Below are 17,671 nucleotides of genomic sequence, written 5' to 3' on the forward strand. Positions count from 1 at the left end.
GGAGAGACAGAATCTTAAGCAGACTCCGGGCCCAGCACAGAGCCTGACATAGAACTCGATCCCATGACCCTGAGATCATGACCAAATCAAGAGTTGGACACTTAATCGACCAAGCCACCCAAGCACCCCAACAACCATCTGTGTTTATTGAACATCTACTATGTGCCAGGCTCTGTCACGCACGGAGATAACATTAGCGGATCAGCAGCCATCAGCACTGTCTGCCGGGAGCTGGAGGTCTTGGCAGGAGGTGGCAGACACACACAGGTAAACCAGTAATTCTGGGTTGTTACAGCACTAGGAAGAAACCATACGGGGCGCAGCCAGAGAGAATGTGGCAGTGAGGAAAGAGGTGCCTGAGGCAACAGCATTTAAGCTGAGCCTCTAGGACAAGACTTGTCACTCCTATGAAGAGCAGGGAGGTTGGGGGATGGGGGGGTTGCAGGGAGAGGGGCCCTGCAGGCAGAGAAACAGCACGAGGCTGAGTCCTGAGACCAGCCAGTGCTGGAAGCCTGTTGAGGAAAGGGGGACTTTGAAAGGAATCTGGATTTCGTTTTCAGTAAAATGGACTGGAGGGGGGGTGGGCGGGGGGAGGCATCGGGGCCCCGAATGGGTGTTAAGCAGGGGCAAAGCATGATCTCGTGCAGGAGCAGTGGAAACAAGCCACGTTGGACATATTAATCTTGAGGTGCCTGCTTGACTTCCAAATGGAGATATATCAAGTCTGGAACTCAGGGACCAGGTTCAGCTGGAGATAGAGTTTGGAAGACTAGAATTAGTCAACATACAGAGGGGCTCCCAAAACCCTGTGAGGTTGGCTGGAGCCAGGGGAGCCCTACTGAGAGACTGAGAAAGAGGGCAGATCCCAGGAAGAAATCCAGGCGGGCTCAGTGCCATGGAAGCCCAAAGAAAATAGACTTCTCAGAGGGAGAGCATGGCCAGCTGGGATTGCAAATGCCTCCTGGATGCTGAGCTGACTTGCAGAATTATTCTGAAGCTTTGAGATCTGAGGCAGGGCCTCATCTTAAAAGGCTTTCCCTTAGGGGCTAGGATGATCTAGCAACAGAGTACATGAAAGTAGGAATTCCAGGCTCTGGGGCCAAACGCCCTACCACCGATGGGCACTTCTGTCATTTTGCGAGTTGGCCTTCACCAACTTCCCAAAGCTCCAGGAGCATCACCTGTCTTCACAATGGAGATCACAGTATCTGCCTCACTGGGTTGTTGTAAGAATTAAATGAGTTAGTAAGTAGCAAGTGCTTAAGAGAGTAGACTGCCTGGCTCAGGGTCAATGCTCAGTGTTAGTTATTCTTGCTGCCGCTGCTGCTGTTCCTGTAGGAATGAATGGCAAGGACCAAGTGCTGGGCTTTGCATGCACAGTTGATCCTTGAATGACATGGGTTTGAACTGTGTGGGTTTCTTCCGACAAATAGGGTGCAGCACTGTAAGTGTATTCTCTCTTCCTCGTGATTTTCTGACTTTTTCTTTTCTCTAGCTTCCTTAACTGTAAGGCAGTACGTGCTACATATGACTTACCAAATAGGCGCTAATCAACTGTTCATGTTACCAGTAAGGCTTCTGGTCAACAGTAGGCTAGCAGTAGTTAAGTTTGGGGGTGGGGGGGAATCTTAAAGTTATATGCAAATTTTTGACAGCATGAGGAGCCAGCATCCCTGACTCCTGCATTGTTCAAGGGTCAACTGTGTTATCTCATGTGGCAGATACTGATACCCGTTTGCAGATGGGGGAACTTGCCTAGGTTGGCCCAGTAAGTTCCGAGAGTAGCGCTGGCATTCATAACCAGGTCAGACTCAATGCTCTTACTCACTGCTGTACGATCCTTCGTGTGATGCCAAGATGGGTGGCTGATGTGCAGTGCAAGGAAGAACATGGCCCGCTAATGCATCAATTGTGTGCTATGGGCTGAATGTCTGGATCCCCCCAGAATTCATATGCTGAGATCCTAACCCCTCCATGTAATGGAATTAGCCGGTGGGACCTCTGGGAGGAGATTAGGTCATAAGGGTGGAGCCCTTATGAATAGGATTAGTGTCCTTATCAAAGAGACCCCAGACAGCTCCCTTGTCCCTTCCACCAAGTGAGGATGCCGTGGAAATGCAGCCATTTACGAACCAGGGAGCGGGCTCCCACTGGGCTTGGAATCTGCCAGCACCTTGATCTTGGACTTCCCAGCCTCTATAAGTGTGAGAAATAAATGTTTGTTGTTGAAGCCCCTCAGTCTGTGTGGGACTTTTGTTATAGTAGTCTGAATGAAGACATTGTGCTTCTGCTTCAACTGGTGTTTCCAGAGGGAACCATGCCTTTAAACTGGTTCTGCCGTGCACAAGGCTGTGCTAGACGAGGTGATCTGAACTGCGCTATAAGAAGCTTCCTCCAGGGATGCCTGGGTGGCTCAGTCGGTGAAGCACCTGCCGCGGGCTCAGGTCATGACCCCAGGGTCCTGGGATCAAGTCCTGCATCGGGCTCCTTGCTCAGAGAGGAGCCTGCTTCTCCCTCTGCCTGCCCCCCCCCACTTGTGCTCTCTCTCTCTGACAAATAAATAAATAAAATCTTTTTTTTTTTTTTTTTAAAGAAGCGTCCTCCGGGAAGGGTAGAGTGTGGTCCCCCAGGTGCACGGAGCTCTAGCTCCCACCCCTGCCCAAGCCAGAACAGCTCTGTTCCCATGTGGTTTAGACACTGATGAAGAAAATATTCTGAGGAAACGAAAGTCTGAAAACTGCAAGACTTGGCATTGGCCTCGCTACCAACTTAAGGAATCAGAAACACTGGAGGAATGTGCTCTTTAACCAAATCCCCAGGGAACTCACGTGCATATTCAAGTTTGAGAACCACGTAAGAATCTCTATTACTGTCCTGGCCAACACATGAGCCATTAGCCACTTATGGGTCATTTCAATTTAAATGTAAATTCATTAAGATTAAGTAAACTTAAAAAATTCCCTCTCTCAGTTGCACTGAGCACATTTTAAGTGCTCAGCAGCCACATGAGGCTAGTGGACGCCACAGGCACAGAACGCCCATCATTACGTAAAGTTCTACCAGACAACCCAAACCCCTAGACCTCTCAGTCTGCTTGAATAATGCACCTCGTGTGTTTGACAGCAAGGCACCGCACTCTGCCATCATTTCCTACCATTTTAAACTGTATTCAAGGCATCATATGCTACCTAAGGATATGTTATTATACCTCCCATACTGGACAGAAACTACCTGCCACATATCTATTTCCCCCGACACACTTCGAGAGCCTTGAAGGCAAGAATCGTGCGTGTATTATTTAGGTCTGTGTACTCAGTGCCTAGAGCTTAAATAAATGCTTGGGAATTGCTTAATTGGCCCACATACCATAAATGAAATATGAAGCTGACAATGATTTGTCCTTGCTAAAAGCATTCATCAGCACATCCATTAGGATGGCTACTATTACAAAAGCAGAAAATGACAAGTGCTGGCAAAGATGCGGAGAAACTGGAATCCTTGTGCACCGTGCGTGGGAATGTAAAATGGTATAGTTGTGGAAAATAGTACGGCAGTTCCTCAAAAAAAGAAACCTAAAGTTACCAAAGGATCCAGCAATTCTACTTCTGGGTATATACCCAAAAGACGCGAAAGCAGGGTCCTGAAGAGATATTTGTACCCCCGTGTTCACAGCAACATGACTCACAAGAGCCAAAGAATGGGAGCAACCTAAGTGTCCATCGATGGGTGAACGGATGAGCAGTCTGTGGTACATCCGTAACAATGGGCTATCGGCCAACCTTGAAAAGAAGGAAGTCTGACGTATGCTACGACATGGATGAATCTTGAAGACACTATGCAACGATAAGCCAGTCACAAAAAGACCAATACAAAAAGACAATGTGACTCCACTTTTAGGGGGTACCTCAAGTAGTCCAATTCATGAAGCCAGAAAATAGAATAGTGGCTGCCAGGCACTGGGGGAGGGGGGACATGGGGAACTGTTGTTTAATGGGGGCAGAGTTCCAGTCATGCAGGACGAAGAGTTCTGGCGATGGATGGTGGTGATAGTTGCCCAACATGAACGCCACTTAAAAATCGTTAAGATGGGGGCTCCGTTGGTTAAGCGGCCAACTCTTGATTTCAGCTCAGGTCATGATCTCGGGGTCCTGGGATCGAGTCCCATGTTGGGCTCCACAATCAGGGCAGAGTCTGCTTGAGACTCTCTCTCTCCCTCTCCATATGCCTCTCCCCTGGCTCATGCTTGCTCTCTCTCTCTCAATAAATAAATAAAATCTTTAAAAAATCATTAAGATGGTAAATTTTATGTTAAGTGTATTTCAGCACAATTAAAAATATTTTAAATAAATTATATATAATATATACGTGTTATGTATTTTAAAGCATTCACCAGTACCAACCAGAGGAAACACATCAGCCTCCTGGCTTAGAGAAAAGAGCTTTGGAAGACCCCTGGTTCACAGTCTAAGTGCTGGACCTCGGGTGGGTGCTGGCTGGCGGCAGGGGGAGGGAATGCAAAGGTGAGACATAGAGGAAGGTGTGGTCAAAGCCTGACCTGGAATCACACCTCCTCACAGGAGGCTTCTGTGACAACCCCAGGCTGAAAGGCACCCTCTGGGGTCCCTTGAACTGTTCTAGCACTCAGAGTCCTCACCAACAGCTCTGCACCTAGCTGACCATCAGAACTTTCTGCAAAGACTTCACTCCAGGAGAGTCTGATTCCATACACTGGGGGGCTTTATTTTTACCGGGTTCTGCAGGGGAGCCAGAGCTGGGAGCCCCATCTTGCAGAACTTATATTATTAGCCTTACATTATGCTTTATCTTTTAATGCGTCTGCTGTTCCCATCTTCGCATCTGGTTTGCAAACTTCTCCGGGGGTGCGTGTGGGGGGTGACTGTGCCTTATCTCAATCCTGAGAATCAAAATCACTTGTGGAACTTTTTTCTAAGACTGCAGATGCCTGGGATCTACCACACATCTCTTCAGTCAGCATCTCCAAGCATCTGTATTCTTTTAAATGCCCTCACGAGGGATTGTGAGCACACTCCGAGGCCGAGACCCACCGCTCTGCGGGTGAAGAGTGCTTGATCCAGACCCTGCTCCATACTGGCTGAGGGATCGACAGAACGCAGCCCCTCTGAGGAAGTATCTAGAAGGGGAAATAGGTGTCTCATCTGTGTCATTGGTTCCAAATATTTTACTATGAGTATTTTGCACATGATTTCAACCAAACGATAAATAAAAACAATAGCAGTTAGCAGTTGGCGGGAACTGATACAAGCCATCACGTGTTTCCTGCGAATGATCCCCGGAATGCTCGATCCTGTCTGAAGAAGGTACTGTGAATTGTCTCCAGTTCAGAGAAGAGGAAATCCAAGCACAGAAAAATGAAGTCACTGCCTCAAAAATTAAATGTTTTTTTACATGACATTTAGATTACAAGCAATCTCCTAACTTTAGAAAAGTGATCATCATCTTTTTAATGGCTACATTGGTTTTCGGTGTTTTACCCTAATTTTTTTTTTTATCATTTTGCCCTAATATGTTAACTCATTTCTCATTGTAGGGCAGGTTTTTATCTTGTTTGCAGCTGTTAACCATTTTAAATGTACACCTTTGTGCAAGGGGGGTATTTTCCATATTTCCGAAAACCCGTCCTTAGGAAAAATTACAGGGAAATGTTCTGATGGTGAAGGGCTTTAAATACTGAACAAAAGTCTCTATTGAGATGTGCTGAATGAGCTGGTCCAGCCCCCTCTCAGGGAGGTACTCTATGTCTCTGCACAGTCCCCACCAACGTGCACCAAATACCCACTATGGGCCAAGTACTCTTGTCAACACTTTACAGATTCAATCCCGCCTGGTCTTCACAAGACCCCCAGGGGGAAGTACAGATGGGACGCCTGGGGCAGAGAAAGGTGAAGAAATGTTCCCAGGGTCACAAAACCAGCGAGAGCAGAGCCAGGATGGGAACTCAGAGTTCTCACCACCAGGCCAGGCCTTCGGGTCAAGGCAGGTGTCCCCATGATTCCTTCATCAGCCACTCCAACAAGCAAAAACAAATGAGAATGGCAGGAAGGAGCCCTGCCCATCACCTGGGACCACATAAGACTCTCCCTGTAAACGCACAATGAAAAGGTCTGCTTCACTTCCCCGGCACAAAATCCAGACTCGCTCGCTCAGAGCAACACAGACTTGCTGAACTCAAGGTGCACACCGTCTAGATGCAAAGAGAAAGTGAAGAAAGGGAAGGTAAAGACACTTACTCCAGGTCCCCTTGTACGTGCTTTGTATCATTATATATGTCTGTTATAAGTTGAACCGTATACCTCCCCCACCCAGTGTTGACATGCTGGAGCCAGGTACCCATGAAAGTGAGTTTCTTTGGGTCTTTGCAGGTACAATTAAGATGTTAATTAAGGAGAGGTCACACTGGAAGAGGGCAGCCCCTTATTCCAATACGACTGGTGTGCTCATAAGAGAGAAGAGAGACCCACAGGGAGAAGGCTACGTGATGACAACAGAAGCAGAGACCAGAGGCTGTGGCTACAAGCCAAGGGACACCAAGCAGTGCCAGCAAATTCCAGGAGCTGAGAAGAGGCAAGGGAAGATGTTCTCCTACAGGTATCAGAGACAGGTGGCCCTGCCACACCTTGATTTCAGACTTCTAGCCTCCAGACGGTGAGACAATAAATTTCTATTGCTTTAATCACCAGGTTTGGAGTACTTTGTATTCCTAGAGAGGAATACAGCATTGTCTAGCCTCTCAGCTCCAGCAAGACAGAAGCAATGTTTTGTTCATCTTGGTATCCCAGCAACCCCAGCAGTCCCTGGCACGCAGTAGGTGCTCAGAATATGTCTGCTGAGTCAGCAAGTAAAAAAAATTAAGAAAGTATAAACTCAGTAGGAAAAGGGACTATATTTCTTATTTCTACTAAGAGACCAGAGAAAATTAAGCACTCAACAAATTTTATAGAATGAATGAACTTTTTAAAAATGAACAAATGATAAGCTCAGCAAGGCTTTGCAATGGGTCCTATTCATGTATGTCCCCAGGATTCAGCCTACGGCCTGGCACACAGTAGTTGCTTAATCAACTCTGAAGGAGGGAAGGAAAAAAGTGAAGAGAGGGAGGGTGAGCGCCAAGATCAGAAACACAATTTCCCAATCCTCATCTAGGTGACACCTTCTTCCCCTTAAGCATCTAACCAAGGAATAGCCAAGGCCATGAAATCATCCGGAGACGTTCAAGCAGGCTCACTGATACTGACGGGGCTTTTGCAGGGGAACTTGAATGTTGTTTTTCTAAAACGCATTTATTTTTCTTTTACATCTAGAAATCATAAGGCTTTCCAACCCTTCCAACAATGTTAGAAATGCAGCCCAGAGTTAAGAGGTCAGCACCTCTGCTTTCAGCCCGAGGGACACATTTCCCGTCCATGCGCAGCCTTCATTCCTGACCCCTGCCCTGTGGCCAAAAAGGGACATCAGCTGGGCTCAGGGAAATTCAATTTGGGCTGACAGCTGGCGGCATGATAATAACAGGGCGTCTGCCTTGACCCTTTGGAAAAGCAAAGGCGGGGGTGGGGATTGGGGTGTCACAGAGGGCTTGGTGTTGGAGGGTCTAAAGTTTCCGTTCGGTAGTTGCTACGTAAGGAGAAAAACCCTGGAAATAAAGCCAACTGATTTCTACTGCTGGCTCAGAATTCAATCCCACTTCCAGGTGCTGTCCTGGTGGTATTTGGGGTGAAAAAAAGGAAACACATTGTTCTTTATTCCCCTGGACTTGAGCTTTCCCAGGGGCGGTAACTGCCCTGTGGTGAGGTGTGATTTCAATCATTCGTTTGCACATACGTTCACGTTAATAACCAGACAAACCAAGCAGGAGGTCCCCGGACTTATGTCTCAATACATGGAGAAAGTCTCTGCTCCTGCGGGTTCCCCTCCTTGTCTACTGAACTCGGCTCCAACTCTTTATCTGCTCCACGAAAAAGAAGAGCTGACCCCTTCTCAGTGCCAGGTAGCAGGGAACGGAGGGAAGTGCTTTCTGTTTTCGGATGTAGCCCTCACGGGATCAGCATACCCAGGGATGCTGGAATCTTCTCCCTATCAAAGGAGTCTGTTGAGACAGACAGCTACATTACGTTAGCAGACACAGACCTGCGTGGATTAGTTGGTGTGCCCCTCCTGTGGCCCCGGAGGGTCCGATGCTCAGCCTAACCCCGTGGCTGTCGATCTGTATGGGATCTGCCTCTTTCCTTTTCCTGAGCAGAAAGCTCTCTGAAGGCCAGGTCGTGCCTGCTGCTTACACCTTTGTATCCAAGCACCCTGGGCCAGGTCCCGGCACGAAGTCATAAGCAGTCGAGCCACATGTTATACGAAAGAGCCAACCAACCAACAAATAAACAAATACAAAGAAACAGAGGCACTGGGCCTTATGTTCTAGTGAAGAGAGTAAAGGCTTTGCTGTTTTCTTACTGAAATGTAGTATAAATATATAAAATTATCATTGTCATAGGTGTGCCATCGAAAGAATTTTTACACCTGTGTCACCAGCACCCAGACCGGGGGACAGAATATTTGCAGAACCCCAGCAGGGGCCTCATGCTCCCTTCCCGTCACTACCCTACCTACCCGGTGGGAAGCCACTACCCCGCCAGCTGCGTGACACCTGACAAGTTACTATCCTTGCTGACTCTTACCTTCACCCTGGGAAAAGAATACTTAACATGCTGTGAGGATTCCATTTTTAAAATGCGTGTCCAGTGCCTGGCAAATGCCAGTGGTACCGTAGTAACAGCCATAGTTATAGAAGCACTAGGAGCAACGGTACTGGCAGCAGGAAACAGCAGCAGAAGTAACAGAAGTAGTCAGGATAGGTAGTGGTAACAGCAGACGCGGTCATGGTGGTAACAGAAATAGTGTTGATACTAGAAGTGGTAGGAGCAGCACTAATATTCAGAGCTAACACTTAGCACTTATTATGTTCCAGGCACTGTTCCAAGGGCTCCACCTCACTTAACTTCTCTAATGCTCAAGGCAACCCTTATAAGGATGTATGAAATGCGATTTTACTGAGGCACACAAAGGTTAAGCAACTTTCCCAAGGTCATGCAACTACGGAGCCATGGATCCAGGAGTCAAAGACCAGCCATCCGGCCACAGAGCCCCTCCTCTTAAAAGCAATGTTTCAAGAACTATTTGCTTGGCAAAGTAAGGTCTGTCCTCTAATATCTGCTCTCTTCTTTGTCTACAAGAACGAGTCTCAATTTTAGTAAGCACATGGTCTCATAGAATAAAGACCACTTTTCTCAGTCTTCTTGCACCTGTGCAGAGACTAAATTCTGGCCGATAGAAGTAGAAGCAGCGGGTGCAATACCCAGAAGCATCCTTAAAGGGAGGGAGCCTGCCTTTCTTCTTCTCTTGCCTTCTTCCTGCTGGTAGATGTGATGGCTGGAGCAGCAGCAGCTACACTGGACCATGAGGTGCCTCAGGCTTGGAGGCCCACATGGCAGAGAAAAAAGAGCAAGTGCCTGGGTCTCTCACAGATTGCTGCAGCAGCCCTGCACAACTTGTGTCTGAACTTTCAGAAGATATATATATATATACCTCTATTTTCTTTCAGCCAACATTCATTTAGATTTTACATCATTCATAGCAAAACCTAATCCTAAATAATGTCCTGGGTTTTGCAATTATAATTAATGTCACCTGAAAAGACATCTGCAAAACTATCACTTTTGTGTTGGACTCCTGACTTAAAAAATAAAACAAAATAAAACATGACTTCGGATATTCCTCTCACAGACAAACTAGGAAAATTAGCATACGAAACCTCATTTACCCCAAATGGCAGTTCATGTTGGGGTCACGTCAAAGCCTCTCAGGTTCGCCTCCCTGCCTCCAGCCTCTCTTGTCCATTCAGGACACTTTTGCTGGTCTAATGATACTTAAAAACAATTTCCATCCTAAAACTTGAAATAATTACAATGCCCTATATGTGCCTACTTTACACAAGACACTTTATTGTCTATTTTTTCTAGCCCACACACACAAATTAAAACATAAATGTTGTGATTTCCCTTTCAGAGATAAGAAAGTAGAAGAAACAGAGAAGGTTGGTGACTTGCCTGAGGTCACACAGCCAGTTGGTGGCAAAGCCAGAATTCTACCTCCAGCACCCATGCTCTTTCCACCACATGAAGCTGATTTCTGGAAAATGACAGCCACAGCAGACTGACCTCGGTCAAGTTACCCTGACAACTTTAAAATTCTCAGACTCTCTGACTTTTCTCTCATCTTCTTGTCCAGTAAGACAAACCTCTACCCACTGAGGTCAGACTCTGTAAACTCTACCACAGGCCCCTACCCCAGGCCTCAGTATTCCCAGCTGCAAAATGGGGCAAATTATACCTCTACCAAGAGGGAACATGGCATAGAGGAAAAAGGCAGGAGACCTGGAATCAGGAAAAACAGACTTCAAATCCAGCTGGGCGTGTTCTTTACCTGTAAAATGAATGTAGTAATTCCTCCCTGGTGGAGTTGTCACATGGATGGAATGAGACCCTGTTTCTAAGAGTCATTCAGCTAAAACAGCACCTACTATGGACGGTGTCATCTTTGTTGTTATTCCTGACCTCATTCTGGAACCGCCGCCCTGTTACCTTGCCTTCTGCCTGAAGAACGCAGGTGGTGTGACAACAGGAAGCACTTTGAGAAGTCTACAGCCCTACAAATGCCACACATCCGTTTGCTACTAATATTCACACCCACGGTGTCTTTGTCAGATTCTAGTATGCAGTTTGATCAAATTTTGAATTTCAACCCCTCCCCACCCCCGAAGAATCCCTCTGCATTTCCCAGGCTGGGCTCTCTAGACAGGATGGGCTGAGGCCACTCACCGATTCCATAGTGAATCTCTCGACGAAAAACTGGAGAGCCTGGAGGCTGAAGATCTCATGTCTCAGCCGTCACATCAGAGAATTACCTGGATGGGGGCAGGAGAAAAGGTGACAAGCGTCATCCAGTGGGACTGGGCAGAAGACATGTTCTCAAACCAACATGGGATTTCATGCAGAGGCTGGCATCCTTGTTAGGAATGTTCTGACACCACCGAGTGGCTGTCCAGGAATGGGAAGGAGAACAGCCAGCAAACCAGTGTTTCAGCGATCCACCTTGGGGCTGGTGTCTCTATCCTCGGATCTGTGCAAGTGCTCAGGGATCCTTCGTGCGTTCTATTTCTAGCTCTACAGTCGAGAGCAATTTACAAGTCATTAACTTCTCTAAACATGAAATCAAAGTGTGCTCACAGGTGCAACAGACAGACGGACCCATGCAGCTCTGTGCCCACGGGAAAGCGGAGGTGTCCCCCCCCACCCCCCACTGGCCAAGGGGACCAGTCCAGGAAGGAGGTAGAGCTATATGAATATACATATTTCAGGACAGCCCCTCTGAACCTGAGAGAGGATTTTAATGAATTCATGCATACCAAAGCTTAATTGCTGAGTGCACAGAGCACAGGAAGTCTGGGATAAAAGGTGTTACGTAAGGGAACAGCTTCAATATTTGCAGAATAGAGGGGAAACAGAGGTGAGGAATGAAAACAAAATGAGCCAAGGGACCGCTGGATCCTTCTCCAGTGATCGCTAGCTCAGAGTGCCACCCCCATCTGGGGCCAGAACCCAGGGACACTCTAGACCCACCCTCTTTCTATCCCCATATCCAATCCATCCCAAGTCCGTCTCATTTATTCCCTAAGGTTCTGTCAACCTCTCTCTTTCTCTCCATCCCGCCTGACACAGCCCTGAACCAAGCCTCCGCCCCTCCCACCTGGGCCTCCTTCCTGGTCTCCTCTCATCACCATTTCTCCCTCTGAAATCCAGTCCCCCACACTGAAGCCAGAATCATCGCTTTCTTTTTTCTTTTTTTTTTCTTTTTTATCTTTTATTGTAGAGAATTTTGTAGACACAAAAACAGAGAAGAGCACCCTGAACCCCACATACCCACTGCCCAGCCCCGATCACCATCAACTTAAAATCAATCTTCCCTCTCCCCACATTACTGTTTCGAAGCAAATAATCTTACCATTTTGGTCATAAATAGAACAGCATGTATCTGTAAGACCAGGTCTTTTACAAAAATATAATTGCAATAGCATTCCCATACCTAAAAAGATTGTATGATTGCCTTATATCACCAAAGATCCAATGTTCAGATTTCTAATAGTCCCATAAATGTCAAAAATGTTTTTTTAAACAACTGTGTTTAAAATCCAGACCCAACTAAGCTCTCTGCCTTACAATCGGCTGATATGCAGAATGAAAAATTTAGAACACCAGTCTGATTGTGGCACCGCACCCCCTCACCTCTCCACCCTCAGCTGAACATTCGTCAAAGGCTTCTCAGTGCTTTAGGATAAAACCAGAATTATTTAACATGCTCTGACTCCTGTCCATCTCTCTGGCCTCATCTTGTCCACTCAGGCTCACTGCTACAGGCATATGGCCTTCTTTCAGATTCTGGAACTTGCCAAGGTCCTTCTGTCCCAGGTCCTTTGCCAATGCTGCTCCCTCTCCCTAAGTCTTCCTCACTTACCATCTTTGCCTAGTTAACTCCTGTACTTCTTCAGGTCTTACTTCATCAGGGAAACTCTCCTGGCTCCTCCAGATTAGATCACAGAATGTATTTTAGGTTTCACTCATAATCATGCATTCATGAATATGAATGTTAACTGATCTCTTGATCTGTTGATATGACTCGATTGTAAGCTATCTGAGCACAAGACTGTGTTACGATTTCCTCACTGGTGTATCCCCAGCACCAACTACACAGTGCCCACCCCAATATTAATAGATATTTATTGAATGAATGACCGAACCGGTTCCTTCAAACCAAAAGGCCAACAATGATTGTCTAAATCTTCCTGAACCTTGAATGACACATTTAAATTACATGGAGAATTGACCATCTTATTGTAAATCACATGGAGATGTGATGGACTCAGGAAAGCCAAGATGATCATTTAAAAGAAGGACAATGTTGAAGGACTCCTATTTCCCGATTTCAAAACCCCCCACAAAGCTGTAGTAATCGAAACAGTAGCCCTTGAATAAGAGTAAACGTATGCTTTCCCTCAGTATCACAGACTGTGACCTTCCTGTAATGTTCACCTCCAGATCCCACCCTCACTTGGTATACGACTCAGGCCCCGTTATTTGTATCAACGATCCGTGCTCCTCCCAGGCCGTTCCTTCACATGCTGTTCCTTTGCTTTTCTTGCTTCACCCAAGTGTGGAACCTGAAACAATGTCCGGGGGGGTCACTGCTCCCACTTCTTCATTCCCGCCCTGATTTGAATTACACGTTTGTGCCCTCCATCATGTGCCTTTATAGTCCTTCCCTCTAGAGCACTGCAGTCCTCTTCCCCACCAGATTCTGGACTCGACCAGTGATTTATTTAAACCATGGAATGTGGATGGAAGCAACAGAGTAGGGTCCCAAGTCTACCACTCCTGTGATGGGCCATGAAAGGAATATGTCTCCCTGGTCCCTGTCGGCTGCCAACTCTCAGTCTGGACCGCAGACTGCTAACATGTGGAGCCGATCTGGACCCAACCGGACGTCCACCCTGAGCAGGCTGAACCCAACCTCGATCAGCCAAGCCATAGACCCACAGACCCGTGAGCATGAATAGAAACGTCTGCTGTCACGCAAGCTACTGCAATTCGGAGGGTTGTTGTTGTTTTTGTTTTTTTTTTTAATTTGGTAAAATCTGACTAATACACATGGAAATACTAATTTATGGACACCAACGAGTATCAGTACAGTTTGGAAGAAAAACCCAAAAGCCACCCACGTGGATAGCACAGGTGGTCGGCAAAGAAGACCTCCCTACAGAGGACCTGCGTGGTGCCAGCCTGACCCCCACAATGACCCTGTAAGGTAGACAACACTGGGCCAGTTTGCCGATGAGAAAATTGAGGCTCGAGGATATGAAATAACGTGCCCACGACAGTGTGTGGCAGACCTGCGACTCCAGCCCAGGTTGTCTGACTGAGAAAGTCCAAGCCAGGCTTCTCTTCCACAGAAGCACCTAGTAGATGCTCAAAACATCTACCTCATGAGCCCGTGGTCCACCAACCCCCCTCCGCTCTTGTCCCGTTTCCTCCAGTGGGTCTTCAGGAGGGGCTGCTGGGACAGAGTCCAGTGGCCACCAGGCTTCAAGCCCAGCGTCGCCAAGTTCCAATCCGGCTCTGCCCGTGAGCAGAGCCCCGTCCCGGTCAGTGAGCCTCTGTGGCTCGCGGGTCCCTTGTTTGTAAAACAAGGCCACCAATCCTAGCCTAGCCTACGTCACTGGACTGGTGTGAACCTCCAGAGAGAGGGCGTGTGAAAGAGCCATGTGAGGAGGGACACCAAAGTCAGCTCACATCCTGCTGCCCCGGCTTGGAAACCACTCACGGCAGCTTAGCGTCCACGTACACGGCAGTATCGCGCCCACGCTGCTTTGGGATCCATTTACACTCTGAGACTGTTTGGTTTTCTTCCCCCCAACAGAGATTCTTTCTTTCCAGTTACGAAGGTAATCTGGGTCCATCATGAAAAATACTAAGGCATAAAACTAACATCTGTTATTATCCTAACGCCTAGAGATAAATACTGTTGGGATTTTAAGGCTATTTCCTTCCTGGAATTGGTTTTTGTAAGGATGAAACAAATAATGTCTTTCAATTAACACGATTTCCTTAGAACCGGGGAACTACCAGTAATTTAAAAAATACCACTTTACATTCATTCATTCAACCATTCATTCAATAATTTGTTTTGTACCTGCCATGGGCTAGAGACTGTTCTCACTGCCTGAATTCGGAGCCAAGAGCAAAAGAAAGTTCATGATCTCAAGCAACAAGCATTCATTCATTATTTTATAATTCAACAAACAGAGTGAGCCTACTATATATTGGGCACTTGCTAATAAAAACAGGAACAGCAGCTTCTTTGCTAGACTACTTGCTCATTATTAAAAGTCGGCCCTTATAACAAATGCATCTGGGTTAGAACTCAGAATATGGCTGTTGGGGGAGTTACTTATCTCCTCATACTACAGTTGCCTTTTAAAATTGGGATAATTGAAGTCCCTGTGTTATACAGTCACCATGAGAATCAGTGACAAACACAGTTAAACCACTGAGCAAAATGCTTGGTTCCCAGCATCCGATGAATGAATGGGAACCAACAGTGGGGGCCGTGATATTACGGACTCTTTGATCCTCACAGCCATCCTACAAGAAGGTGAAACTCAGAGGTTAAGGAACTTGTCCAAGGTTATGCGGGTTCCCGCTTAGCTGCCTGGAGCTCAGTTCCATGAGGGACTCTCTGAGAGATGCGGGGAACACACCGCAGGACTGCCATGCTGGGGTAGGGAAGCTGGGGCATTTCTGCACCAACTCCCATGCCTCACTGGCCCAGCACAGCCGGGGGGGGGGGGGGGCAAGACAGACATACATAGGAAGCCCTCCATGGGAAGAGACACTTGCCTGCAGTGCCCTCCAGGGTGGGCTCAAAGATCCAGGCAGGAAACACACAGCACCTATAACTAGGTGTTCAATAAATACACATCAAAGTGAACATTGCTATCAACTCCCATGCTCTTCTTTACAACCTCTCATTTCCCGCTGCCACCAGGAATGGGAGATGGAAAGCGGCACCTGCTCGAGTGAACCAGAATTCATTACCATGGAGCACCACACTTTTTACCACTGGTGTTTCTGCTGCTTCTACTGAATTTCTACCCTGTAACTTACAGGATGTCAGTCGGGACAGCAATTCCTGCATGCCACGCAGGAATAAGGGACATAATTCATTTGGTATATAAACCCGTCTTTACTGCCGATCCCCAAAGAGGTGGTGGATTTTATTCAACAGAAGTGACTGCACGGATGTGGGGATGTGTATCCTTTTATAGAGGATGTTATGAACTCCTGAGTCATCCGCAGCTGGCTACAGCCTGGACAATGCCTTTTTTTCCCCATAGCATCACAGCAAACACTTGGCCTATTTACTGATTAAATCTTTCCTGGTCTGTGAAAGCTGTACTTGGAAAATCAAGGAGCTAGAGAAAACAGCCTGAATACATTTTATTTCTGCCAATCCTCGTCTTATTTATTAGAAGCCCAATTTGTCCAGTCCTACTTGAAACTCCCTGTCTTCCAAGAGGCTTTCTCCAACAATCTGGCCATGCTGAACTCTCAAGGCACTTAACGGCAGCAACAGTGACCCCTACTGGGCACTGTCTTGGAGCCAGACCCGTCCCGGGCACCTTCGTCACCCCATTCAATCCTCACCCTAATCCTGCAAGGAACTGTGATTGTCTGGATTTTACAGATAAGAAAACTGAGACTCATGGAACTTAGGTAGCATGTGGTCACACAGCTACCTGGTGGTAGTAGATTTAGGATTCAAGCTTGGAAGAGCTTGACTTCCAAGCTCAGTGCTGTACTCACTACACTACATAAAACAGTATAAATTCACACCGAATATACCCCGTTATTATTTCCTGATTGTTTCAGCTAGGTAAGTCAAACTCCTCTCCTACAGCAGTTGCTGAACGGTGAATGCTGGGGCCGCCGTGAGCTGGTCATGGGGATTCCGTACCAATTGCTATGTCTCCCAGTTTCCATACACACTAGCAAGCAACGATCCTGCTTCCCTCGCTGCCCCAAGGAGCCCTGAGTTAGGCACCTGCGGCCTCTCTGGCCAGGTAAGTCTGGACTCGTGCTGTTTCTCCTCTTCCATCTTCCTGCTGCCTGCCAGCAAGTGTTTGGGATGGGCTGGTCCTAATGACTCTGCCCAGGACCAGTCATTCAAGTATGATATAGGAGGAAGCAGACAAGGGGAGATTTGGGGGCTCCGTCGGTTAAGCATCTGCCTTTAGCTCAGATCATGATCCCAGGGTTCTAATATTGAGTCCCGCATAGGGCTCTCTGCTCAGTGGGGAATCTGCTTCTCCCTCTCCCCTTCTCCCCCCTGTAAACCCCCATCCCTGGCTCGTGCTCTCTCTTTCTCTCTCATTTATTCTCTCTCACACATAGATAAATAAAATCTAAGAAGAAGAAGAGGAAGAAAAAGAAGAGGAAGAGGAAGAAGAGGAAAAAGAAGAAGAAGAGAAGAAGAAAGAAGGAGGAGGAGGAAGAAAGCAGACAAGACTGTGTGGAAGTGCGCACCAAGAAAGATCGAGGTGCTCTGCCTAACAATTCTGATGCCTCTGGACTTCAGCCTGGGCCCCACCCCCCTGCCTCGCTTGCTGGTTGAAGCAACAATCAAAGATGGTTTGGGTCTCTCCTCTCCAAAGAAGAGGTCAGGGAAGGCTTTACTCACTCCAAAGGTCTTGTTAGATTATAAATTTATGATGACTGTGACCGTGTAACTTACATCCTATGCCCTGAGTGCACTGCACAGGACAGTAAGGAGGGGAAGTCGGGTCCAGCGGGGGCGGATGGGACAGGAACAGAAACAACAGACAGGATGAATGCTCATAAGCCGTCTCATCTGGGTGTGAACACAATGTCACAGGACCTGCCTTACAAACATTTACTAAGTGTCTACTGCATGCTATTTCCCATCGCTCAGAGCTTCCTGTAAGGAAACTCATCTGTTGGGGAAATGCGTCCAT

At 47.2% G+C, this 17,671-nt stretch overlaps 1 protein-coding gene across 4 annotated transcripts in view; it reads right to left on the minus strand.

Annotated features, from left to right (window-relative positions):
• The window catches only part of ASAP1 (ArfGAP with SH3 domain, ankyrin repeat and PH domain 1), a 340,245-nt gene that overhangs the window by 292,261 nt on the left and 30,313 nt on the right, over positions 1–17,671 (minus strand). For 3 of the 4 annotated variants that reach the window (XM_026495401.4, XM_026495402.4, XM_026495403.4), the window contains exon 2: positions 10,905–10,990. In XM_026495401.4, coding sequence (XP_026351186.1) covers positions 10,905–10,963 — 59 coding nt within the window. In that variant the 5' untranslated portion in view covers positions 10,964–10,990. Of the gene's footprint in view, positions 1–10,904; positions 10,996–17,671 lie in introns of those variants that run through there. The other variant, XM_057307952.1, reaches the window with a different exon arrangement.

The sequence above is a fragment of the Ursus arctos genome, unplaced genomic scaffold (genome assembly GCF_023065955.2).
Source record: "Ursus arctos isolate Adak ecotype North America unplaced genomic scaffold, UrsArc2.0 scaffold_6, whole genome shotgun sequence".
Taxonomy (NCBI): Eukaryota; Metazoa; Chordata; class Mammalia; order Carnivora; family Ursidae; genus Ursus; species Ursus arctos.